Below are 26,127 nucleotides of genomic sequence, written 5' to 3' on the forward strand. Positions count from 1 at the left end.
ATTGCATGATGTTTGTATCCCTTTAATTTAGGTAGCCAGGGACTGCAGATGGAAATTAGCTATAATCTGGTACAGAACGTATCTGTCTTTGATCTTAATGTTTCTGTGCATTGTCCCTTCAAATAAAGACTAAACTACTGCTACTAATATTGAAATAGTTTCTGTGAAACACCCACGGAAGCAATTCCCTGACTCTGGGATCGTTTGCTTTTGCCTGACAAAGTGTGCTTGCATGGTCAGCCATTGGATTTCCTGATTCTAAGAGGGAGTGGAGGGTGTTCATGCAAATGCAAACAGGGTCACCTTTCCTTGACGCCGCTTTGGATACTTTTGTCTTCTGAATGTCTCGTTTGGTTCGAAAGGCGTTATTTGTTTTGAATTAGACTCCGAGACCAGCTAAGACGGTGTCTCGGCTTGTTGACAAATAGGCGGTAGCAGATGACAGTGACAGGCGGGGTGTTGTCGATAAGAGATAAACTTCTCCAAGCGTGTGTGAAAGGCAGATAAACACGCACTGTAACGGTCACGACTTGACCATGTAGAGGCAACCAGCTCCCGGAATCACTCGGCCATGGAGACGTGACTGCCGGAGGGGTGACACATTTGTTAGATTGGAGTTTAAACCTGGACTGCAATGAGTTTTCTAATCCACATGTCAAGATGCACACACGGAGTGTCCTCACCCAAAGCCCCACACCCCCGGTTGTTGTCGCTGACGGTCTCCCCTGGTCCGCAGAGGAAGCGAACAACAGCCGGGCCGAGAACTTCGCCTTCCCCGCCAGCGGGCCTCCTTCTCCCGCCTGTCATGTCGGCTCTCTCCCGTAGAGATGTCTGGACACTCCGCACATACACTTCCAAGACGCGGACACACTCTCACACACACACTGCCTTTGCTAGCTCCTCGGCAGCCTCCACACCCAGATCATTGAAGGGACAGACTGAGACGGAGAGTGGACAAACACCGACCAGTGTCCCCCTGGAGGACGTGAAAAGGGTTTTACGACTTGCTCACTCGGAGAGATGGAAACTAGCAGGTACACTGATCGCATGTTTGGACTGCAATTTCTTCTTGTCGGTTTAAAAGACGGATGTCCCAATACTTTTGTCCATATAGCACAGCAGCACCTCAACTTACGAGTTTAATTGGTTCTGTGACGGAGCTCTTAACTCAATAGAATATAATATATCTTTTATCGTCATTGTACATTGTACAACGAAATTGCAAGAAAACTACTTTAGTGCAAATTCATAATAACACATAAGAACATGGTACTCAGATTAATATATAAAAATACCAAGCACAGAGCTCACATGCACAGTCATTCTTTTTTATGCCTTGTGTTCAGCGACACTATTTCTCTCAGGTAAAAAGTGTTTTTAAATCTCTTTGTCTTGCATTTTATTGTCCTGTATCTCCTGCCCGAGGGCAGCAGTTCAAAAAGTTTATGTCCGGGGTGAGATGGGTCCCTTATGATGTTTTGGGCCTTTTTGAGGCACCTGGCACTGTACAGTTCATCTAGGGAGGGGAGAGAGCAGCCAGTGATCTTCATGGCAGTGTTTATGACCCTCTGAAGTGCGTTTCTCTCTGCCGCCGTGCAGCTGCCATCATCATCGGCGGTCACTCGAACGAGTATGACGATCCTCCTGGTAGGGGTGTATCCCTTTATGGAGGATGCCTGTGTGTGACTTGGTTTAACGTGGGGAGACTGGTGCACAGACAGTCACCACACGATCCTTGACAGAATCGGGTCAGGGTCCAGTGGCATGGAGTCCAAGACGACTTGGGGACCCTTTTCTGCTGCAGCATTCTTCCCCCACCGCAGCCGTTGTGGTAGTTCTCAAATCTACCGTCTTCCGCCTGCTCTGCCGTTGAGGTCTTCACCGTATCCCTGGCTAGGGGACATTCATGTACTAGGCCTTTGCCAAGGGCCACCTGGGGTAACAGTAGTAAAGGGGTTAACCTCCTAGTGCCCCAAGACCTCATAGAAGAGCCTCCACTGCCGGATGCACTTTAACGTCATTCCCAGGACACAGCTGGCATACCATACACACATGCAGTATGTCAGCACACTCTCTATTGAGCAGCGATAGAAAGACACAAGCCGTTTTTGTGACAGGTGGTTCTTTTTGAAGAGTCTCAGAAAGTAAAGTCTCTGCTGTGCCTTTTTGATGGTCACTGAGGTGTTCACACTCCACGACAGGTCTTCCTCGATCTGGATGCCCAGGAACCTGAAGTTAGAGACCCTTTCCACATAGTCCCCGTTGATGTACAGTGGTTGGATGTAGGGCTGCAACAACTAATCGATTAAAATCGATTATAAAAATAGTTGGCGATTAATTTAGTCATCGATTCGTTGGATCTATGCTATGCGCATGCACAGAGGCAATTTTTTTTTTTTTTGTACATTTATTTTATTTTATTTATTTTTATAAACCTTTATTTATAAACTGCAACATGTACAAACAGCTGAGAAACAATAATCAAAATAAGTATGGTGCCAGTATGCGTTTTTTTTCCAATAAAATACTGGAAAGGATAGAAATGTAGTTTGTCTCTATCTCGCCGATTGTATTGTACCATATGTCCCGACAAGAAATCTGCGTTCAAAGAACTCCGGCTTATTAGTGATTCCCAGAGCCAAAAAAAAGTCTGCGGGCTATAGAGCGTTTTCTATTCGGGCTCCAGTACTCTGGAATGCCCTCCCGGTAACAGTTAGAGATGCTACCTCAGTAGAAGCATTTAAGTCCCATCTTAAAACTCATTTGTATAATCTAGCCTTTAAATAGACCCCCCCTTTTTTAGACCAGTTGATCTGCCGTTTCTTTTCTTCTCTCCTCTTCTCCCCTGTCCTTTGCGAGGGGGAGTTGCATAGGTCCGGTGGCCATGGATGAAGTGCTGGCTGTCCAGAGCCGGGACCCCGGGTGGACCACTAGCCTGTGTATTGGTTGGGGACATCTCTGCGCTGCTGACCCGTCTCCGCTCGGGATGGTTTCCTGTTGGCCCCGCTGTGGACTGGACTCCCGCTGATGTGTTGGATCCACTGTGGACTGGACTTTCACAATGTTATGTCAGACCCACTCGACATCCGTTGCTTTCGGTCTCCCCTAGAGGGGGGGGGGGGGGGGGGGGGTTACCCACATATGCGGTCCTCTCCAAGGTTTCTCATAGTCATTCACCGACATCCCACTGGGGTGAGTTTTTCCTTGCCCGTATGTGGGCTCTGTACCGAGGATGTCGTTGTGGCTTGTACAGCCCTTTGAGACACTTGTGATTTAGGGCTATATAAATAAACATTGATTGATTGATTGTCTCTTTTATCCGATTATTAATCGAAGTAATAATCGACAGATTAATCGATTATCAAATGAATCGTTAGTTGCAGCCCTAGTTGGATGTTTATCGTTTTTTTCTTCCGGAAGTCCATGATCAGCTCCTTCGTCTTGGTGGTGTTAAGGACCAGGGTGTTTTCCCTGCACCACCCAGTCAGCCGCTCCACTTCATTTCTGTAGGCAGACTCATCCCTCCCAGAAATGAGTCCCACTAATGTGGTGTCGTCTGCAAATTTAATAGTGGTATTGCTGGCATGAGCAGGGGTGTAGTCATGAGTGTAGAGTCGGAGGCTTAGCACGCAGCCCTGGGGGGATCCGGTGCTGATGCTGAGAGGTGGGAGCCTACTCTCACCCTCTGAGAGCGATTTGTCAGGAAGTCCAGGATCCAGTGGCAGATGGAGGAAGACAGTCCCAGCCCCATCAGTTAGGGCACCAGTCTGTGGGGGAGGATGGTATTGAACGCAGAGCTAAAATCAACAAAGAGTAGCTTTGCATAGCTCCCCTGCTGCTCTAGGTGGCTCAGAGCAGTGTGGAGGGCTGTTGCGATAGCATCCTCTGTAGATCTGTTGGCCCTGTACGCAAACTGGTGAGAGTCCAATGCAGGTGGCAGATTTGAGGTGATGTGCCCCCGAACACTTGAATTGTAATACTCTGTTGCATATTCCCTCTTTTATCAGCTGCCGCAGGCTTTCTCACCATATCCAGTGCTGTCACCATGTCAGCCCCGTTTCTCCTGGGAAGAGTGATAGACACCATCTACACAGCTGGAACAGACACAGAGGCGATGGCATCCTCCCTGACGTCGCTTTGCACAATGTTGACAGGCGTGTTCCTTTGCGGTGGGGCCGCCAACGCCGCCAGAGTTTACCTCATGCAGACCTCAGGTGAGATGAGGTGCTGGTACATTGGCAAAAAAACAGACCAAGGATCTGTCATAGTTTGGCATTTTGACTTGAATAACTTAGGTTGAACATCACTCCCATATAAAATAATGTAAGTAGGAATGCTCTATTCCACTGTCAAACATAAAACCATGTTAAACTGTGCTTTTTAATTAATATTTGAACATTATTAACATTTAATGGTTGGTAAAATGCAATATTCAATAACTCTCACACAAGTATACAATAAGTTAATAAGGTATAGAAAGACATTCATTGCAAGTTTATTTTTTGAATACAGTATAAATTAAACAAGAGTAGAGAGCAAAGTATAAGTAAGATCATTCTTCCAGAATTGTTTTAAACTAGTGCTGTCAAATGATGAATTATTTTAATCAGATCAACCACACTTGAGTTTGGATTAATCATGAATAATCACAGATGATTAATCGCTTGCATAATTTAAATTACCTTTAAAAAAAAAAAAAAAAAAGAGCGCAATATTTGGACACAAAAGCAATGTTAGTGTTTCAATGTCATACAGGAACATTTTTATTTGTTTTACTTGAATGCACGTCATTTATTTGATAACAATTTGGTTACAGTTTAATCTAAAATGTATTTTAAAGTGAAATTTGCCAGAAAGCACAACAGTCGGAGTATGCTCACTCATCTTTGTATTGTTGTATGCATTGACCTGATCACTGACTGTACAACAAACTTCAACCTACATTAAGATAAAGAAGCGAGTACAGTCAAAATAAATTGTGTGATTATCTGTGCATATACATGATTAATACAATACTTTTTGTGATCAATCACATACGTTAATTCATTTTTTTGACAGCTTTGGTTTAAACGTTATAAAAAATCAGCTAAATGTGTACAGGGCTGCATAGTGATGCAAGTGGTTAGCATGTTTGCCTCGCAGTTAGGTTAATTGGAGACTGAAAATATGAGTGTGAATGTTTGGCATATGTGTCCTGCAATTGAGGTGTACCCCGCCTCTTGTCCAAAGTCAGCTAATATAGGCTTCAGCTGCCTCATGGGAAAATATATTGACTCCCGAAGGGTTCCAATGTTGTTGACTAATGCTCTTTATTGTCTCTCCTCAGGCCAGCAGATTGTCCGCGATCTCCGTGCCTCTGTCTTCTCCTCCATTCTCAGACAGGAAGTGGCGTTTTTTGACAAAAACCAGACCGGCGAGCTGATTAATCGCCTTTCTGCAGATACAGCTGTGGTGGGCCGCTCCATCACAGACAATATGTCTGACGGCCTGAGAGCAATTGCCCAAGGAGCTGCTGGCGTCAGTATGATGGTGAGTGCAACTCTCAGGGTATTTGATCAAAAATCTTATCTTAAAGGGGAACTGCACTTTTTTTGATTATAAGAGACAAGAAGACACGTCTTTTTATTTTTATATTTTTAAAAATATTTTAAAGATGATAAAAAACACTTGAAAGATGCGAAACAACTTCAAAACCCTCCATCAATGTTTTGTATACACACTGCAAGTCTGTACATGATGTAGTAACACACACATTCATCACAATATGTAATTTGTACAATATTTACTGTATTTTGGTCATTTTAATAATTTCCCAGACTGATTCCTTCAGCGCACTGATTTCTGTTTCCATAGCAGCGCACGTCTGACTTCTGCATGTTTGTTTAACTTTTGGAATCAAACGCGTGTGTGGTCTAAACATGGCAGACTTGGTAACAGACAAGAAAGACTACTATTTTTGGACAAATGAGGGGTGGGGGGGTGTGTTCCAACTTGTCGGATTATATCCTCAGCCATCTACTTTTCAGGTGAGAGGCATGATTTATGATCTACAATAAACTCACAGGGAGCAGGGAAGCGAGGAAAGAGCAGACCACTAGATGATGTAAACATAGGCACACACGGAAGTGATCACGTCGCCGCTATAAAGAGTTGGTCTTCGTTAACTCTTATAATAACAATATCACTAATACTTGGTTAATATTTAAGTCACAAAATATAAATTGAGTATTGTTGGTTGACCGGTGAAATGGATGCTGAGTGGATACGGTTAATAATGTGGGAGTCCAGTCCAACCCGGGTCCCAACTTCATGTGAAAGTCCAGTCCATTGGGAGGCCAGAAGGCGATCATCTTGAATGGAGACAAGTCAGCAGCTCAGAGACGTCACCAACTGGTAGAGCATTCTAGAGTACTGGAACCCAATTACAAAATGCTTTAGAGCCTGCAGACTTTTTATGGGATCTTGGAATCACTAATAAGCCGGAGTTCTTTGAATGTAGATTTCTGGCCGTGACATATGGTACGATACAATCAGCCAGATAGAATGAAGCTAGACCGTTTTATACAAAAGTAGTAAAACCTTGAAGTCACATCTTAAGTGCACAAGAAGCCAGTGCAGGTAAGCCAGTATAGGCGTAATATGGTCAAACTTTCTTGTTCTTGTCGAAAGTCTAGCAGCTGCATTTTGTACCAATTGTAATCTTTTAATGCTATACATAGGGAGACCCGAAAATAATACTTTACAGTAATCGAGACGACACGTAACGAACGCATGAATAAAGATATCGGCGTCTGTGGTGGACAAAATGGGACGAATTTTAGTGATATTACGGAAATAAAAGAAGGCTGTTTTAGTAACACTTTTAAAGTGTGACTCAAATGAGAGAGTTGGATTGAAAATAAATCAGAGATTCTTTACTGAGTCGCTTTGTGTAATTGTTTTGTTGTCATGTTAAGGTGGTATTGTTAAATAAGTGGCAGTGTCTAGCAGGACCGATAAGCAGCATTTCCGTTTTCATGCCTCCCGGTGACTACAATCTGGCGTGTTGGTCAGCTTTAGTGGCATGTAAAGTTGAGTGTCATCAGCATAATAACAGTGAAAGTTAACACCGTATTTGCGTATGATGTCAGCTAGCGGCAGTATGTAGATGCTGAAGAGTGTAGGGCCAAGAACTGAACCCTGTGGAACTGCGCACGTTACCTTAGCATACTCCGAAGTCACATTGTTATGGGAGACGCACTGTATCCTGTCAGCAAGATAGGAGTCAAACCAAGAAAAGGCTAAGACTGACACAAGTTTATCCATATGGTTCTTTAATACCACCAATACGTGTTTTGATACGTTCTAATAGAATGTTATGATCGACGGTATCGAAAGCAGCGCTAAGATCAAGTAGCAGCAACATGGATGACGCATCAGCATCCATAGTTAGCAATAGATCATTAGTCATTTTTCCGAAGCCCGTCTCCGTAGAGTGATTTGCCTTGAAAACGGACTGAAAGGGTTCACAGAGATTGTTAGATGCTAAGTGTTCATTTAGCTACTGTGCAACAATTTTTTCGAGGATTTTTTAGATAAAGGGAAGGTGGGTCACCGGCCGGTAGAGTACCATGAGGTCATTAGGCTTAAGTGTTGTTTCTTTTGAACTTTTGTTCAAATTGAATAAGCTTTCATGGAGAAATTATATTCTAAAAACAATCTACCATTATAAACCATGGTGATTTAAAAAAAAATAAAAATACTGTTTTATGTTTATGTTTCGTTATTCTCACCTTACACTTTATGGTGACATAAAAACTATAGCTGGGACATTGGTACACAAACAAACACAAAACAGGTTGTCCAACCTAAATGAATATATTAAATGAGCCAATGATAAAAATGACAAAGAATCAATACGGGACAAATTTGTTTCTACAGAGCAGGGGTCTTCAACCAGTAGTTTATGAGCTGATTCTGTATATGTTCAAATAATATTTGACACATTTAATGACAAATTTACCACAAAATAGCATGTTTGAGTGGATATCTGCTTCCTTAATAGAGCACAATGTAATCAGTCATGGAAAAAAAACACAAAATTCTTTCTTTTTGACAAAATAGCTCAAATAGTAATTTAAAAAGCTGCTCTAGAAAATAGTCCATACTAAAATCTAAGATGCAGATGAAAAACATATTTAATATAAAATATGAGTGAATAGCAACAATTTTTTAATGCTCTGGCAAAACAAGCTTATTATCTTGGGTTAAAATAAGATATGAAAATAAATGAGTTGTTCTCTACCATTTGTATTTTATAAAAGTAGCTCTCAGTAGAAAAAGGTTGTAGATCCCCGCTATAGAGCATCTGTTGTGAACTTAATGACATTTAAGGCTACCAATTTAATTAGCGAGGGAGCGTGTGACGTCTGTTCTTTGACGTGGGCTTTTATCTCAGAATTGTCACATGCTTCCTGGAAGTTTCAGAAACACAAGTATGTTGACTGCAGTGTTGCTGTGCACTATAAGGAAGTACATATCTTTTGTATTCACCTTAGGTAGGCCTGTTGGGAAACTGGTTTGTCGAAATTGTAATGTAACACAATAGGTTGAGAGGAGACCAAACCCTGCTGCTGAAGCCCCAAACCTTTATCGATTACAGCTTTAATAATTCCAAGAGTGTACTTCATTTATTTGTCTTCTAAAAGTAAAATATGATCTTCCTTAAACTCCTTACAAACTGATAATACAATCAATTCCATTAAAGCTCAAATAATTATGCTTTCAGTTTTATCAGGGAAACAGGATATTGTGACTTAGCAGCTCCACTTTCATGTCAGCATGTGGCTGCCGTTTCTATGGATGTCCCACTATGAGCACATTGCCATGGTTACTAATGCTGCATGTCAAACTAAAGAACACCAAACAGAAGCAGAAATTGTATGTTTATGATACCTGTGACTTTATTCTGTTATTGAATTACTTTAAAAAACAGACTATGACAAACCTCCAAACACTCATAGTTTTTAGTTTAAATAGTTTTATATTGTTCTTTTTGTCAAGGAATAGTGTTTTTACACAAATGAGAATCTCCATTTGGTTATTTGCTGCAGTGATTCTCAACTGTTTTCTGTCTTGACTCATCTAAATCTAATTACTATTAAGAACTTGATAATATTTTTTATTCATCTGTACATCGCACTGATTGAGTTATATTCTTTATACAATCACCTTATTAACACAGTAGATTAATAAAATGAGCTGTAATAACAATTTTAACCAATTTCCATGTTTATTAAGTCAATTTGTTACATCAAACAACACTGAATGAATGAGGGAAAAACGGAAATTTCAGTTTTTGGTCAGGCCCTCACTGACTTGGGACCATTGCAAAATCATGTGCGTCCCAAAGTCACCAGCCTTGGCGTCACTATAGACAGCAATTTTAAATTTGACAAACAAGTCAATGGCGTTTTAAAATCGTGTTTTTATCATCTTCGTCTTTTAGCAAAGGTAAAACCATTTTTATCTTTTAACCTTTTTGAACAAGTCGTGCATGCTTTTATTTCAAGTCGCCTGGACTACTGCAATGCACTTTATGCTGGCATTAGCCAAAAAGCTCTCTCCCGGTTGCAGTTAGTCCAGAACGCGGCAGCACGACTTTTAACAGGGGCCAGGAAACGTGAGCATATAACCCCAATTCTTCTGAGTTTGCACTGGCTCCCTGTTCATTTTAGAATTGATTTTAAATCCTTGCTGTTTGTTTTTAAAGCTTTACATGGACTGGCACCTCAGTATATATCGGACCTCATCCAAATTTACACACCTGCGCGCGCTCTGAGGTCCGAGAGCCAGCTCCAGCTCGTGGTGCCCAGGACGAGACTTAAAACCAGGGGAGACAGGGCCTTCTCTGTGGTCGGCCCTAAACTCTGGAACACTCTGCCCCTCCATGTTCAAACTGCTCCCACAGTGGACTGTTTTAAGTCTCGTCTTAAGACCCACTTTTATTCTTTGGCTTTTAACACTACGTGAGTTGTGTGGTCTTCTGTCCTCTGTTGTCCTGTGTGGTTAGGGTTAGGGTTATAAATTTTGATGTCTAGTTTACTGTTTTAATTGGTTTTACCCTTTAAAATCGTTTTTAATCATATTTATTTTTTATATTGTCTCTGTATTGGTTTTCTATTCATTTATTCTTTGTTTTTATTCAGTCATTGGTGTAGCATAATATTGTTTTTAATATTATTTTTAATATCGTTTTTAATATTGTTTTTAATATTGTTTTTAACGTGGCTGTGCAGCACTTTGGAAACATTCTTGTTGTGTAAATGTGCTATATAAATAAAGTGGATTGGATTGGATTGGATTGCTTAGTCTGTGTGATTTTTAATACACAAAAAAGTGTGAATGATTCACTAGGTTGTGCTCTTTAAAACCTAACACTAACATTTAAAATGTTTTAAAACTGTTAACATTGGTCACTTGTTGTATTCCTTCCTAAAGAGCTCTGACTTTTTTTTGTTTGTTTTGTGGAAACTGCCACAATATTGATTATATTGTAGCTCATCAAAAGGGATGAAAGTATATATTTGCATTTACTTTCCATGAACATAGCATGTCTATCCAGCAGACCGTTTAAAAAAGCCTTGAACGGCCATGCGATGAGGTGGCGACTCGTCCAGAGTGTACCCCGCCTTCCGCCCGAATGCAACTGAGATTGGCTCCAGCACCCCCCCAACCCCAAGAGGGACAAGCGGTAGAAAATGGGTAGATGGATGGCGTTCCAAACTGTCAACTACATCAGTTTGAGCATGTTTTTTGAAACTCAACTAACCTTTACTAATCTGTCTGCCATTGTGTAAGGTTGTTCGCACCTTGCAATGCAGTGTGCAACTTTGTAGGAGTCAAGCAGTACTTTTTTGTTTACTATACCTCTCTCACAAAATGACCCGTCTGTTGGCAATACTCATAAAATTTTCTCAGCCAAAATTTGATGGCTTATTGATAAAAGTGGGGTGTAAGGTCTACAGATGTCGTCTTAATTTGTTTGAGTTCATGCTGTTTGCGGCCGGAGTTTTTCGGCATAAAACACACTGGTCTTTTCTCATTTCCTACCATAGTTACGTTGAATATAATGGCTATGTATGCTTTGTTGTACTTCCAGGTCTTTTTATTCTGGTAATCGTCACATGTTTTCCTTGCCACTAACGACGATTCCTTTTTTAATTTCAGTAGGCCTTTAAAAGGCCTACTGAAATGAAATGTTCTTATTTAAACGGGGATAGCAGATCCATTCTATGTGTCATACTTGATCATTTCGCGATATTGCCATATTTTTGCTGAAAGGATTTAGTAGAGAACATCGACGATAAAGTTCGCAACTTTTGGTCGCTGATAAAAAAAAGCCTTGCCTGTACCGGAAGTAGCGTGACGTCGCAGGTTGAAAGGCTCCTCACATTTCCCCATTGTTTACACCAACAGCGAGAGCGATTCGGACTGAGAAAGCGACGATTACCCCATTCATTTGAGCGAGGATGAAAGATTCGTGGATGAGGAACGTGAGAGTGAAGGACTAGAGTGCAGTGCAGGACGTATCTTTTTTCGCTCTGACCGTAACTTAGGTACAAGGGCTCACTGGATACCACACTTTCTCCTTTTTCTATTGTGGATCACGGATTTGTATTTTAAAACACCTCGGATACTATATCCTCTTGAAAATGAGAGTCGAGAACGCGAAATGGACATTCACAGTGACTTTTATCTCCACGACAATACATCGGCGAAGCACTTTAGCTACAGAGCTAACGTGATAGCATTGTGCTTAAATGCAGAGAGAAACAAAAGAAATAAGCCTCTGACTGGAAGGATAGACAGAAGATCAACAATACTACCAAACACTGGACCTGTAACCACACGGTTAATGCTGTACCGCCTGGCGAAGCCTAGCAATGCTGTTGCTAACGACGCCATTGAAGCTAACTTAGCTACGGGACCTCGACAGAGCTATGCTAAAAACATTAGCTCTCCACCTACGCCAGCCCTCATATGCTCATCAACACCCGTGCTCACCTGCGTTCCAGCGATCGACGGTGCGACGAAGGACTTCACCCGATCATCGATGCGGTCGGCGGCTAGCGTCGGATAGCGCGTCTGCTATCCAACTCAAAGTCCTCCTGGTTGTGTTGCTGCAGCCGGCCGCTAATACACCGATCCCACCTACAGCTTTCTTCTTTGCAGTCTCCATTGTTAATTGAACAAATTGCAAAAGATTCACCAACACAGATGTCCAGAATACTGTGGAATTTTGCGATGAAAACAGAGCTTTTTGTATTGGTATACAATGTGTCCCAATACTTCCGCTTCAACCATTGACGTCACGCGCAAACGTCATCATACCTAGACGTTTTCAACCGGAAGTTTCCCAGGAAATTTAAAATGGCACTTTATAAGTTAACCCGGCCCTATTGGCATGTGTTGCAATGTTAAGATTTCATCATTGATGTATGAACTATCAAACTGCGTGGTCGGTAGTAGTGGGTTTCAGTAGGCCTTAATTTATTTTTGTTCTTTTCACAAACTTCTTCCTTTTTCTGCCTCTGTTTTCTCTGTACACATGTGTTTCTGTGTACTTGTTACTTCTACTTGGTAAAACAGGGAGCCTATTGATTAGATTGAGCACTGATGCCACCTAGCAGCAGGCCTGTGTATTGTTCCAACATGAATACTTGAATGTAGATACAAATAATTAAAATCTCCTTTACTGCTCGCGATGCAAAATTGCTGCATCAGTTGCATAACAATATTGTAGCTGGTATTGGTATTTATTTACCTTTGTCTGCTGTTCAGAACCCACTCAAACATTGTGTATACTGTACCCTTACATACAGATGTCAGCCTGCCTTTGTATGGCTTTTGTTACTACTATTAAAGATTTAAAGTTGTGTACCTGCATTCCATGCGAATGCAGCCATGCAGAAAATGGCTTTTACAGGTACTGCAAAAAGGGCTGTTAGCGCTTTTTCTTTTTCTTACGAACACCTGTTCCTTTCTTTTTTTACTAGTTCTACGTCTCGCCCAGCCTGGCAAGCTTCATGCTGCTGATTGTGCCTCCTTTGGCCGGCTTTGCTGTGGTTTACGGCAGATATCTTCGCTCCATCTCTAAGCGCACGCAAGACACTCTGGCTCAAGCCACCCAGGTATGGAATAACACAAACTCACCACTGAAACAAGCTGTGCACTCACAGTTTGTTAACCTAGTTGAGAAAGCTTTTGTGGTAATTTGGACAATTACAAAAAGGAAGCTGTGACAAAATAAGATGTGCAAAGTGCTTACACCAACACACTACACTCAGAAAATGTAAGTACAGTATTGCATGTACACATGTACAATAGTTCTTCACTAGTGATGGTGCTACACATACAGTTCATCAGGAAAGTACTCACAGAGCTTCACTTTTCTCACAATTTGTTATGTTGCAGCCTTATTCCAAAATGAGAAAAAAAAATCCTCAAAATTAATGACAATGTAGAAAAAATATCTTTGCAAAAAAAAAAAAAAAAAAAAAAAATGGTTTAAAAATAAAAAACTCAGAAATCACATGTACATAAGTATTCACAGCATGAAAAAAAAGTGAGCTCAGGTGCATCCTGAGTTCAACTGATCGTCCTGTTCCTATAGCTTAATTGGAGTTGTCCTCAGTTGATTGGACATGAAGGATGCAGAAAAATATCTGCTGTCTTGAAGGTCCCAATGAGCACAGTGACCTCCATCATCCGTAAATGGAAGAAGCTCGGAACAACCAGGACTCTTCCTAGAGCTGACTGGCCGTCTAAACTAAGCTATCGGTGGAAAAGGGCCTTAAACAGGGGGTGACCAAGAACCCTATGGTCACATTGTCAGAGCTACAGAATTCCTCTGTGGAGAAAGGAGAACCTTCCAGAAGGACAACCATCCACTAATCAGGCTTGTATGGTACAGTGACCAGACAGAAGCCATTCCTTAGTAAAAAGCACATTGCAGCCCGCTTTGAGTTTGCCAAACTGCACCTAAAAGACTCTCAGACCATGAGAAACTAAATTATTTGGTCTGATGAGACAAAGATTGAACTTTTTGGCGTGAATACCAGGCGTCATGTTTGGAGGAAACCAGGCCAATATCATCCCTACAGTGAAGCATGGTGGTGGCAGCATCATGCTGTGGGGAGGTTTTTCAGCAGCAGGAATTGGGAGACTAGTCAGGATATAGAGGGAACGATAAATGCAGAAATGTACAGATACATCCTGGATGAATACCTGCTCCGAAGCGCTCTTGAACTCATACTGGGGCTAGGGTTCATCTTTCAGCAGAACAACAACCCTAAGTACACAGCCAAGATATAAAAGCAATGGTTTCAAGACAACTCTGTAAATGTTTTTGAGTGGCCCAGCCAGAGCCCAGACTTGAATCCGTTTGAATATCTCTGGAGAGATCTGACAATGGCTTTGCACCAAATTGCACCGATGCTTCCCATCCAACCTGATTGACCTTGAGAGTTGCTGCCAAGACGAATGGGTGAAACTGCCCAATTTCGAACTTGCATGTTCGAAATAAACTCAAACTCAACTCAACTCAACTATAGGTGTGCTAAGCTTTTAGCATCATATTAAAAATACTTTTGTGAGTTATATTTATATAGCGCCTTTCTCTAGAGACTCAGAGCGCTTTACATTGGGAAACCCATTATCTACATCTTAAAGATACATTTTACATTTTAAAGGCCTACTGAAACCCACTACTACCGACCACGCAGTCTGATAGTTTATATATCAATGATGAAATCTTAACATTATAACACATGCCAATACGGCCGGGTTAACTTATAAAGTGACATTTTAAATTTGCCGCTAAACTTCCGGTTCGAAACGCCTCTGAGGATGACGTATGCGCGTGACGTAGCCCGGGGAACACGGGTATGCCTTCCACATTGAAGCCAATACGAAAAAGCTCTGTTTTCATTTCATAATTCCACAGTATTCTGGACATCTGTGTTCGTGAATCTGTTGCAATTATGTTCATTGCATTATGGAGAAAGAAGCTGAGCAAGCAAAGAAGAAAGTTGTCGGTGCGAAACGGACGTATTTTTCGAACGAAGTCAGCAACAACAGTACACAGCCGGCGCGTCTTTGTTTACATTCCCGAAAGATGCAGTCAGATGGAAGAACTCTGATAACAGAGACTCTAACCAGGAGGACTTTTGACTTCGATACACAGACGCCTGTAGAGAACTGGGACAACACAGACTCTTACCAGGATTACTTTGATTTGGATGACAAAGACGCAGACGTGCTACCGTGAGTATGCAGCTTTGGCTTCTAAACATTTGATCGCTTGACCGTATGTGCGCAACTTTTTTTTTGCGTATGTACGTAACTTTTTTAAAATATATAAGCTTTATGAACCTTGGGTTAGGTGAACGGTCTTTTGGGCTGAGTGATTGTGTGTGTTGATCAGGTGTTTGAATTGTATTGGCGTGTTCTATGGAGCTAGGAGCTAGCATAGGAGCTAGGAGTTAGCATAACAAAGACGTAGGTGTTTTTATGCAGGATTAATTTGTGTCATATTAAATATAAGCCTGGTTGTGTTGTGGCTAATAGAGTAAATATATGTCTTGTGTTTATTTACTGTTTTAGTCATTCCCAGCTGAATACCAGGTACCGTGAGTATGCAGCCTTGGCTGCTAAACATTTGATAGCTTGACCGTATGTGCGCGTCACGTACGTAACTTTTTAAAAATATATAAGCTTTATGAACATTGGGTTAGGTGAACTGTCTTTTGGGCTGAGTGATTGTGTGTGTTGATCAGGTGTTTGAATTGTATTGGCGTGTTCTATGGAGCTAGGAGCTAGCATAACAAACACGTAGGTGTTTTTATGCAGGATTAATTTGTGGCATATTAAATATAAGCCTGGTTGTGTTGTGGCTAATAGAGTATATATATGTCTTGTGTTTATATACTGTTGTAGTCATTCCCAGCTGAATATCAGGTACCGTGAGTATGCAGCCTTGGCTGCTAAACATTTGATAGCTTGACCGTATGTGCGCGTCACGTACGTAACTTTTTAAAAATATATAAGCTTTATGAACCTTGGGTTAGGTGAACGGTCTTTTGGGCTGAGTGATTGCGTGTGTTGATCAGGTGTTTGAATTGTATTGGCGTGTTCTATGGAGCTAGGAGCTAGCAGAGGAGCTAGGAGCTAGCATAACAAACACGTAGGTGTTTTTATGCAGGATTAATTTGTGGCATATTAAATATAAGCCTGGTTGTGTTGTGGCTAATAGAGTATATATATGTCTTGTGTTTATTTACTGTTGTAGTCATTCCCAGCTGAATATCAGGTCACCCCCGGCTCTCACAGCATCTTCCCTATCTGAATAGCTTCAACTCCCCACTAGTCCTTCACTTGCACTTTACTCATCCACAAATCTTTCATCCTCGCTCAAATTAATGGGGAAATTGTCGCTTTCTCGGTCCGAATCTCTCTCACTTCATGCGGCCATCATTGTAAACAATAGGGAACTTTGCGTATATGTTCAACTGACTACGTCACGCTACTTCCGGTAGGGGCAAGCCTTTTTTTATCAGATACCAAAAGTTGCGATCTTTATCGTCATTGTTCTATACTAAATCCTTTCAGCAAAAATATGGCAATATCGCGAAATGATCAAGTATGACACATAGAATAGATCTGCTATCCCCGTTTAAATAAAAAAAATTCATTTCAGTAGGCCTTTAAACCAGTGTGGGTGGCATTGGGAGCAGGTGGGTGAAGTGTCACAACGGTAGAGACTAGGATGGCGGAAGCGGGGATCGAACCTGGAACCCTCAAGTTGCTGACACGGACGCTCTACCAACTGAGCCCCACTGCTTTAATTGCTTCCAAAGGTGCATCAGCAAAGTATTGACAAAGGCTGTGAATATTTATATGCATGTGATTTCTTAGTTGTTGTTTTTCTTAGTTTTTTATTTTTAATACATTTGCAAAATGCCCTAAAAATGTTTTTCATATACCGGTAGTCATTATGGGGTATTGTGTGTGTGTGTAGAATTTTGAAGACTAAATTAATGTATTCCATTTTGAAATGAGGCTGTAACATAACAAAATGTGAAAAAAGTCAAGCACTGTGAATACTTTCCGCATGCACTGTACCTACACTTGACTTAAAGCATAATATATATCTTTGGCCCTGGAAATTGTACAAAAAGTGACATAAAAGCCCAATATTTAGCAAGATCCCAAGTGCTGTGGTCCTAATGACATGTTTTTGTGTGCAGTTAGCAGAGGAGCGTATCAGCAACATGCGAACAGTCAGAGCTTTTGGTAAAGAATTGTCTGAGGTCAACACCTACACACAGAAAACGGACCAAGTCCTCAGTTTGGCCAGGAAGGAAGCTGTGCTACGTGCTGCCTTCTTTGGAGTGGTAAGATGTATGAGGGTGTGTGTTTGAGGTGTCAGATATTGGTCTGATATCGGCAAAAAAACAAGCATTGGACTATATCGGCTTGCATCTAAAGTCTCTGATGTAATCTTCGATACAAGTTCACTTGTGCAATGCTGGACAGCCAGTTAACATCTCAATGTCTTCTAATAAGCACACAAGTTTGATCTTTTATTGTATTTTAGTGAAGCTATTTACAAAAAGGTGAACATGGTAGGATATATGCTACTCGAAGTTAGCAGCTTCACAACAGCTAAGCACATATTTGCACACAAGCTCGACATATTAGTAAGTGTTTTTAATGGAACAATATTGCAGTCTAAAACACGACTTTGGTCAATATAAACAAGTATCAAATACCGTATTTTTCGGAGTATAAGTCGCTCCGGAGTTTAAGTCGCACCGGCCGAAAATGCATAATAAAGAAGGAAAAAAACATGTATAAGTCGCACTGGAGTATAAGTCGCATTTTTGGGGGAAATTTATTTGATAAAACCCAACACCAAGGATATACATTTGAAAGGCAATTTAAAATAAATAAAGAATAGTGAACAACAGGCTAAATAAGTATGTTATATGACGCATAAATAACCAACTGAGAATGTGCCTGGTATGTTAACGTAACATATTATGGTAAGAGTCATTCAAATAACTATAACATATAGAACATCTACCTGTATATGTTTACCAAACAATCTGTCACTCTTAATCGCTAAATCCGATGAAATTTTATACGTCTAGTCTCTTCCGTGAATGAGCTAAATAATATTTGATGTTTTACGGTAATGTGTTAATAATTTCACACATAAGTCGCTCCTGAGTATAAGTCGACCCCCGGCCAAACTATGAAAAAAACTGACTTATAGTCCGAAAAATACGGTACTGCAAATTACTTAGATACAAAGTCTCCAAGCCAAAAGCTTGTTCAACAATATCCAGTAACAAACACGTTCGCATCATTTTAATTACTGCGTCATGAACCTAAACTAATTAATTGTTGTGAAGACTACGTGTAGCCCAAAAACTTATCGCCATTCCACTTCAAAAGCATAACTCTGTAATTAGGCTAGTGTTTTTCATACTTGCTATTGTTCTCTGCGTAATCTACTTTATCAAACCTTTTCAAATATAATTCTACAAAATAATAAAAGTATGTACTATAAGCCGTGCTGATATCGTATCAAAAATTATATCGTATCAGCCAAATACTCAAGGCTTCATTATTGGTATCATATTGGAAGTGAAAAGTTGTATTGGGACACTCCTAGTGTGTGTAAGTGCTACAGAGGAGAGGCCAAAGGAATCCCACAGTTGGCAAATAAACAGTTGCACGCAAGCTTCTTCTTTTACCAACAAAGTTTCTCTCATTAGTCGACTTTTCACCATTTATGACGTCTTATCAGTCAGTTGACATTTTATCACAGAAACTGTTGCAAAGGTGTGTTTTCCTACACTAAGGCTTTTGTGTGTTTTCTTTCAGACTGGTCTCAGCGGTAACATCATGATCCTGTCTGTGCTTTACAAAGGAGGACTTCTGATGGCCAGCCAGCACATGACTGTGGGAGAACTCTCCTCTTTCCTCATGTACACATTCTGGGTGGGCATCAGCATCGCAGGTAACACATGTGACACATGCTTACACATACCACACACCTTTTTCTATTTCTTGCTATTTCAAATAACCTTGTGTCTTTCTGCAGGGTTAAGTACGTTCTACACAGAGCTGATGAAGGGTTTCGGCGCAGGAACGAGACTGTGGGAACTGCTTGACAGAAAGCCTGAGTTCCCTCTTAATGGTCAGTTTTCACATGAATGAGTTTGAATTGTCCTTAATTGAAACAAAAATAGAACAGCCTCATAATAGTGGAAGCCTGTGAGTCAATATTATCTTGATTTAGCATACATAAACTATAATTAAGTTACAGCGACTGCTTCACACAGTTCTTACTACTACTTACCCCAAAGAAAGATGTTAAACCAATCAAATTAAGGCCAATATATGCTAAGAAATCTAAACAAAACAACAACTTAGCTTAATGTTGAAGGTGACAAAGCAGAATAGGGTAATGCAGTTCCGCCCTGCCCTAAGTGCAGAACACACGCTATGAGTGGAGCCCCTCTTGTGGCGCACAGCATTAGTGCTTGATTTACAAGGCAGGCTGTATTGGGTTCAATTCCCAGTCGGAGTTCAGGTAGCAAGGTCTATAAATTTATGTTTTAATGAGTTACTATTTGACATCCATTGCCGCCGATCACCCCAAAACTTCTCAAGGTTTCTTTCTTTTCCCCAGTTGGGGTCTTTTGAGTTTTTCCTTGCCGGAATGTTGGTTTAGATCAGGGGATGTCGTTGTGAGAGTGTAAAGCCCTTTAAGACACTTGCGATGTATAAATAAATTTTTATTGATTGATTGATTTTCACTAAACAAAATAATATTGAACAATTAATTTCCCGTTAATTTGTTTTTGTACAAAACACAAATTACATTCAAGTTTGATTTTTAAAAAGTATAAAAATTGTTTCACATAAATAGAAAAGTGTGAAAAAATGTAATGGGGAGGAGGGCTCCAAATAAAGGCCCCGTTTACACTGCACACCAAATCTGATTTTTTTTACCTTCAAGTGACACAAATCTGTTTTTTTTGCCAGTCTAAATGCTCCAAAGTGCTTTAAAACTGATCTTTTCACATCAGATTCAGGCCACATCAGGAGGTACCCTAGTCCAAATCCGATTGGAATCTGATCTTTTCAAATGTGACTTCCTTCTAAATGCAAAGCGACCTGAATGCGACTCGTATGTGACTTTTCGTCAGCTTTGGGCGAGCTACGTCACTCGTGTGCGCGGGGAAAGATGTCGCCCACCAGCGGAAGTGGATACTTCATCACTACATTTGGTTTCTGTGAGCAAAGAATTTTGGGGTGCATCACTTGTCAATAGTGCGCAAATAAAACACTGTATGCAATATATGAATATATATATTGATTTCGAAGAAATAGCGAGTGTTGAAAGATAATTGATGCTGTGGTGTATTTGCTTACACGTGAGTTGAAAAATAAAGTGAACGTTGATCTACGCTAATGTACCTGCCTCCTCTACTCAACAGCCATAAACAAATTAGAACCCTCCCAAATATATCACACTATATGTATCTATTCATACATTGATTTTTCACATAAAAAACACTCATTTTTATCTATGGTAGTGACTTTTATTTTATTTTGTAGTATTAGCACTGACTTCCTTGTTCATTTACTGAATCCGGTCAACTTCCTTTTTTTTCCACTTCATCGAACTGCGCATGCAAGTTAAGTCGAGGCCACATTGGGGTCTGTGCGCGTTTATACTGGAGTCTGATAAAGACCACAAGTGTAGTAAACAGTCAGCTGGAAAAGATCAGATTTTGAAAAATCAGATTTTGGCAATTTGGCTTGTCAAAATCCTACTTAGGCCCACAATTTAGCCTGGAGTGGCGCTGGTGTAATATCTAACAATACATCCCATTAATAATGAATTAATTGTATTTGTTAATATGAGCTGTGGGTAAAAAATGGCACCCTGGCTGTACTTTGAACACCCCTGGTGTAGGTGTTTCTAAATGTAGCTTTTGCGTTTTTTTATGTATGACATGAATCCATTTGGTTGGGATGTAAAACCAAATCTCCCTCCTCCACAGAGGGCCAAGTTCTGCCTACAGACCAGCTAAAAGGCCGTTTGGAGTTCCGGGATGTCTCCTTTGCCTACCCAGCCCGTAAAGAGGCTCCTATCTTCAAGAATCTTAACCTGCTTGTGCCAGCTGGAACTATTATGGCTGTAGTGGGACCCAGTGGGTCTGGAAAATCAACTCTGGTGTCATTGCTGCTCAGGCTTTACGACTCTGACTCAGGTAAGACTCACTTGTTTTGTCTCCATTTTTTTCGCGAGAAGGTGGTTGTTGCTCAGTGCTTCATCTGTCCTCCAGGCATCATCACTGTGGACGGCCATGACATCAGGGACTTGAATCCATACTGGCTCAGAAGTCACATTGGCACCGTCAGCCAGGTACAAGTACACCTCAGCCTTTTTAAGCAGGAGTAATATCATTTTTTCACAAGTATTCTCTCTGTCTCACACGCGCACACACACACATAGGAGCCGGTCCTGTTTTCTTGCTCAATTAGAGACAACATTGCATACGGCGCGACAGACCCAGACGCCGTGACAACAGAGGAGATCTACAGGGCAGCCCAAGTGTCCAATGCATACAGCTTTATCCAGGCTTTTCCTAAAGGCTTTGACACTGTGGTGGGGGAGAAAGGAGTGTTGTTGTCAGGTAAGAATCATGTGGCTCAATGACTGCTGCTACAAGGACTCTTGTACATGCATTCTGTGATAACAGTGCTTGTGAAGTCCCTTGATACATTTTGGTGCTAAATTAACCACAACATTTGTGCCGCATAAAATATTATGACGCTACTAGTCTGTTGTTTCCTAAAAAAATCTGAAAAAAACAACTTAAAGCATTGTCCAGCTATTTACTGACATACAGTATACTATTCATGTTTAGCTAACTTTTACTGCAAATGAATATTGGCCCCAAATATTATTTATCAGCTTCCTTGACTGCTAACAATCAGTATCGGTTCTACAATGAATAACCCTTGTCTTTGTGGACCAGGTGGTCAGAAGCAGAGGATAGCCATCGCAAGAGCTCTTCTTAAGGTCAGTAAAGTATCCTAATTACATTCATGCTCATCACCATACACAGAAACTAATAACTCTCTCAAGGAGCAGGATTCAATAATGTATCAACACGAGCGCTTACATTGAATCATTTAAAACGGCAATGATGACGCTCAGTTTACACATCTGTTTTCAGAATCCCAAGATCCTGCTTTTAGACGAGGCCACCAGGTTTGACTTACAGACTATTACATTTTACATACATACATGTCATAAAGTTGACTCTTAGTATATTAAATGCCTTCACTGTATTTATGAGTTGTACAACTTCCCATCCTTAGTGCACTGGATTCAGAGAACGAGTTCCTGGTCCAGGAGGCTTTGGAGAGACTCATGGAAGGTGAATCTCATTTTTGTTTGATCAAGAATATGTCAAATGATTGCTTCCAGAATCAGATTGATTGATTCATTTCCTTCAAATAATAAGTATAGTGTGTCTTCATAGTAGTGGACCTCCTTGCACACCTAATGTGTTGTCTGTTTTAGCTATTCAGTGCTGTTGAAAAGGAGGAAAGACTATTTAATGACAAAACAATGTTAAGATCATGTCCACGATAATTTATTATTTCTACATATTATCTTGTGTATTTGACGTGTTTCTTTATGTATTAAATTAGCTTTGGTACTCATCAACAGGGAGGACCGTCCTCATCATTGCTCACCGTCTCTCAACCATCCAGAACGCCAATGCAGTTGCAGTACTGGACCAGCACCGTGTAGTTGAATGTGGGCAGCATGCACAGCTTCTTGAAAAAAGACATGGACTGTTCCGCAAACTGATGGAGAAACAGGCTTTTCTACAGGAGCAGCAAAAATTGGCAATAAGCTGATTCTTGACAAGTGATGACAATGAGGTGAGATGAATGTCTACCGCCACCAGAGGGGGGCACTGTGTCTCCTCAGCTGGGAGACAAGGTGAAAGATAAAGGAACATAATGAGATAAGAAGGCCCGTTATGCTGCAAGTTTCCTTTTCACCAAGCAACAAGGCTGTGTGAAGAACGTAAACAAGTGCTCGGTAGTTACTATCTTAGCTGTATGTAATTATACACTGACAATAAAAAGCTTAGAGATAATGCTTTTCAAAAGGGGCACACCTGTGGTTTTAAAACACTGTCATAGTGGATGTATTATATATTCAGGTACATGACACAACATGTAAAAGTGCAAATTAAACACCTCTGTTTTTAAACTACTACAGCTGGAGACGTATTATAGTGTCCCAGCACTCTTGATTTTCACAACCAAACCAAAACAAGAAGACAGTGACGTGAAACCTTCTAAATATGTATTTATATTGTTAGTGTCTGTGGTTTGGTGGCTGATTTAACTTGAAGCTCACAAGTAGAGCCTTTTAGAGAGTTTATATTATAGTCCAGAGGTCCCCCAAACTATGACTGCGGCCTGCCCGAGGGACGTCCTAAGTTAGGAAAAAAAATATGTATATATATTTTTGTATTAAAACTTGTCCTGTGCAGTTGATCCAGGCCAAACTATTTTAACCCACTGTAGCCCGCCTTGTCAAAATGTTTGGGGACTCTTGTTATAGTCATATGAAGCAGGTATGGATGACATGTAGATCTTTTGGAGAAAAAAAATCAGCACATCTCATAGTTTACACTTATCTTCTATTTCAGTAGTACCATACACAAGTGCCAACTGGATTTGTATTGAGATTCACTATGTGAACTTATACTTCAATTTATCTTTTAGAAACAGGGTATTCTCACACAAAACTTTTTGTGATTTGACACTACATACAGTGGAACCTCCAAAGTCAAACACAATCAGTGTCAGGATGCTGCTTAATTTGATTTGTCCCACAGGAAACAATGGGAAATAGAAATTATCTGTTCCAGGGTCAAACTGTTGCCACCAAAAAGCATTTGTCAACCGTATGAACAATGTTTTAAATAGCATTTCAAATGTAAAAGTAAGTTAACTTTCCTATTATAAGATGAGATAAAAGTAAAATAGAATAAAATTACTCTGATTACTGAGTAACGTGTCACACTCAATTTGTGTAAAAATAATTGACTGCCAAATGGTAAAACAAATCAAATTGATATACAGTATGTAACCTTAACTTTGATATTGAATGATGTAGTGGTGACAAAAGTACTTAAAAGGGGGTTACTGAGTGTGCCTGGGAGGTAAATCTTTTCACATTACACTTCACCCAGTTAACTTTGTGTTGTTCATTGTTAACTTATTTTCTCTTACACCAGGACACGTGTATGTCGTTTTTGTATGTCACAGAAAATCCCATTTATGATTATAAGGTATCATTACACGTATCTCCTTTGCTTTCACTAAAAGTAAATCAAAAAGCCATACATCTTGTGGAATTGATTTTTAGGCTCAAGCAGGGGTGCCTAAACGTGGGGGCCAAAATTGGCCCGCCGAGCCTTTTAATACTGTATTTTATACTGACCTCTTTCAAGCTCACACAATCGATGGCATGTTTGTAAAACTATCTACAGTAGTTGCCATCTATCAACACTACCTTTATACATGGCGGTAACCTCTAAACCAGGGGTCACCAACCTTTTTGAAACAAAGAGCTACTTCTTGGGTACTAATTAATGCGAAGGGCTACCAGTTTGATACACACTTCAATAAATTGCCAGAAATAGCCAATTTGCTCAATTTACCTTTAACTCTATGTTATTATTAATAATTAATGATATTTACACTTAATTGAACGGTTTAAAAGAGGAGAAAACACAAAAAAAATGACAATTAAATTTTGAAACATAGTTTATCTTCAATTACGACTCTTTAAAATTCAAAATTCAACCGAAAAAAAGAAGAGAAAAACTAGCTAATTCGAATCTTTTTGAAAAAATTAAAAAAATAATTTATGGAACATCATTAGTAATTTTTCCTGATTAAGATTGATTTTAGAATTTGGATGACATGTTTTAAATAGGTTAAAATCAAATCTGCACTTTGTTACAATATATAACAAATTGGACCAAGCTATATTTCTAACAAAGACAAATCGTTATTTCTTCTAGATTTTCCAGAACAAAAATTTTAAAAGAAATTCAAAAGACTTTGAAATAAGATTTAAATTTGATTCTACAGATTTTCTAGATTTGCCAGAATAATTTTTTTGAATTTTAATCATGATAAGTTTGAAGAAATATTTCACAAATATTCTTCGTCGAAAAAACAGAAGCTAAAATGAAGAATTAAATTAAAATGTTTTTATTATTCTTTACAATAAAAAAAAATTTTTTTACTTGAACATCGATTTAGATTGTCAGGAAATAAGAGGAAGGAATTTAAAAGATAAAAAAGTATATGTGTTTAAAAATCCTAAAATCATTTTTAAGGTTGTATTTTTTCTCTAAAATTGTCTTTCTGAAAGTTATAAGAAGCAAAGTAAAAAAAATAATGAATTTATTTAAACAAGTGAAGACCAAGTCTTTAAAATATTTTCTTGGATTTTCAAATTCTATTTGAGTTTTGTCTCTCTTAGAATTAAAAATGTCGAGCACAGCGAGACCAGCTTGCTAGTAAATAAATACAATTTAAAAAATAGAGGCAGCTCACTGGTAAGTGCTGCTATTTGAGCTATTTTTAGAACAGGCCAGCGGGCTACTCATCTAGTCCTTACGGGCTACCTGGTGCCCGCGGGCACCGCGTTGGTGACCCCTGCTCTAAACCTAACCCTCACTCATGGTGCTGAAGTACGCTTAAAGTCGCTGTTTGGCCCCTTTGACATTTTGTCCTTCAGAGGAAAAAAAGCTTGTGCACTCCTGCTTTAGAGTCTCACTAAACTGAAGTCTCACAAAATTTGCTGACGTGTCATGTGACGTCCCCCCGATGGTTTGGTACAGGCTTTTAAGGAACATCTGACTATGGAGGTTATGCTGTATATAAAACAGTTGTTAGCCCATCAAGAAATGTCACATTCATGTCAACAAACCTTTATGTAAGCATCTGAGA

The 26,127-nt window shown here is 40.0% G+C and overlaps 1 protein-coding gene across 2 annotated transcripts in view; it reads left to right on the plus strand.

Moving 5' to 3' along the window:
* The first annotated feature begins 213 nt into the window (after positions 1-213).
* abcb10 (ATP-binding cassette, sub-family B (MDR/TAP), member 10) overlaps positions 214-26,127 on the plus strand; it is a 40,797-nt gene continuing 14,883 nt past the window's right edge. Inside the window, exons 1-14 of one of the 2 annotated variants that reach the window (XM_062025932.1) lie at positions 214-1,034; positions 4,008-4,214; positions 5,327-5,529; positions 13,038-13,172; positions 17,289-17,435; positions 18,934-19,069; positions 19,154-19,249; positions 21,126-21,335; positions 21,411-21,490; positions 21,581-21,761; positions 22,107-22,150; positions 22,308-22,342; positions 22,453-22,511; positions 22,808-23,025. In XM_062025932.1, coding sequence (XP_061881916.1) covers positions 635-1,034; positions 4,008-4,214; positions 5,327-5,529; positions 13,038-13,172; positions 17,289-17,435; positions 18,934-19,069; positions 19,154-19,249; positions 21,126-21,335; positions 21,411-21,490; positions 21,581-21,761; positions 22,107-22,150; positions 22,308-22,342; positions 22,453-22,511; positions 22,808-23,001 — 2,127 coding nt within the window. In that variant the 5' untranslated portion in view covers positions 214-634 and the 3' untranslated portion in view covers positions 23,002-23,025. Of the gene's footprint in view, positions 1,035-4,007; positions 4,215-5,326; positions 5,530-13,037; positions 13,173-17,288; positions 17,436-18,933; positions 19,070-19,153; positions 19,250-21,125; positions 21,336-21,410; positions 21,491-21,580; positions 21,762-22,106; positions 22,151-22,307; positions 22,343-22,452; positions 22,512-22,807; positions 25,210-26,127 lie in introns of those variants that run through there. The other variant, XM_062025931.1, reaches the window with a different exon arrangement.

Source organism: Entelurus aequoreus, linkage group LG02 (assembly GCF_033978785.1).
Source record: "Entelurus aequoreus isolate RoL-2023_Sb linkage group LG02, RoL_Eaeq_v1.1, whole genome shotgun sequence".
Classification (NCBI taxonomy): Eukaryota; Metazoa; Chordata; class Actinopteri; order Syngnathiformes; family Syngnathidae; genus Entelurus; species Entelurus aequoreus.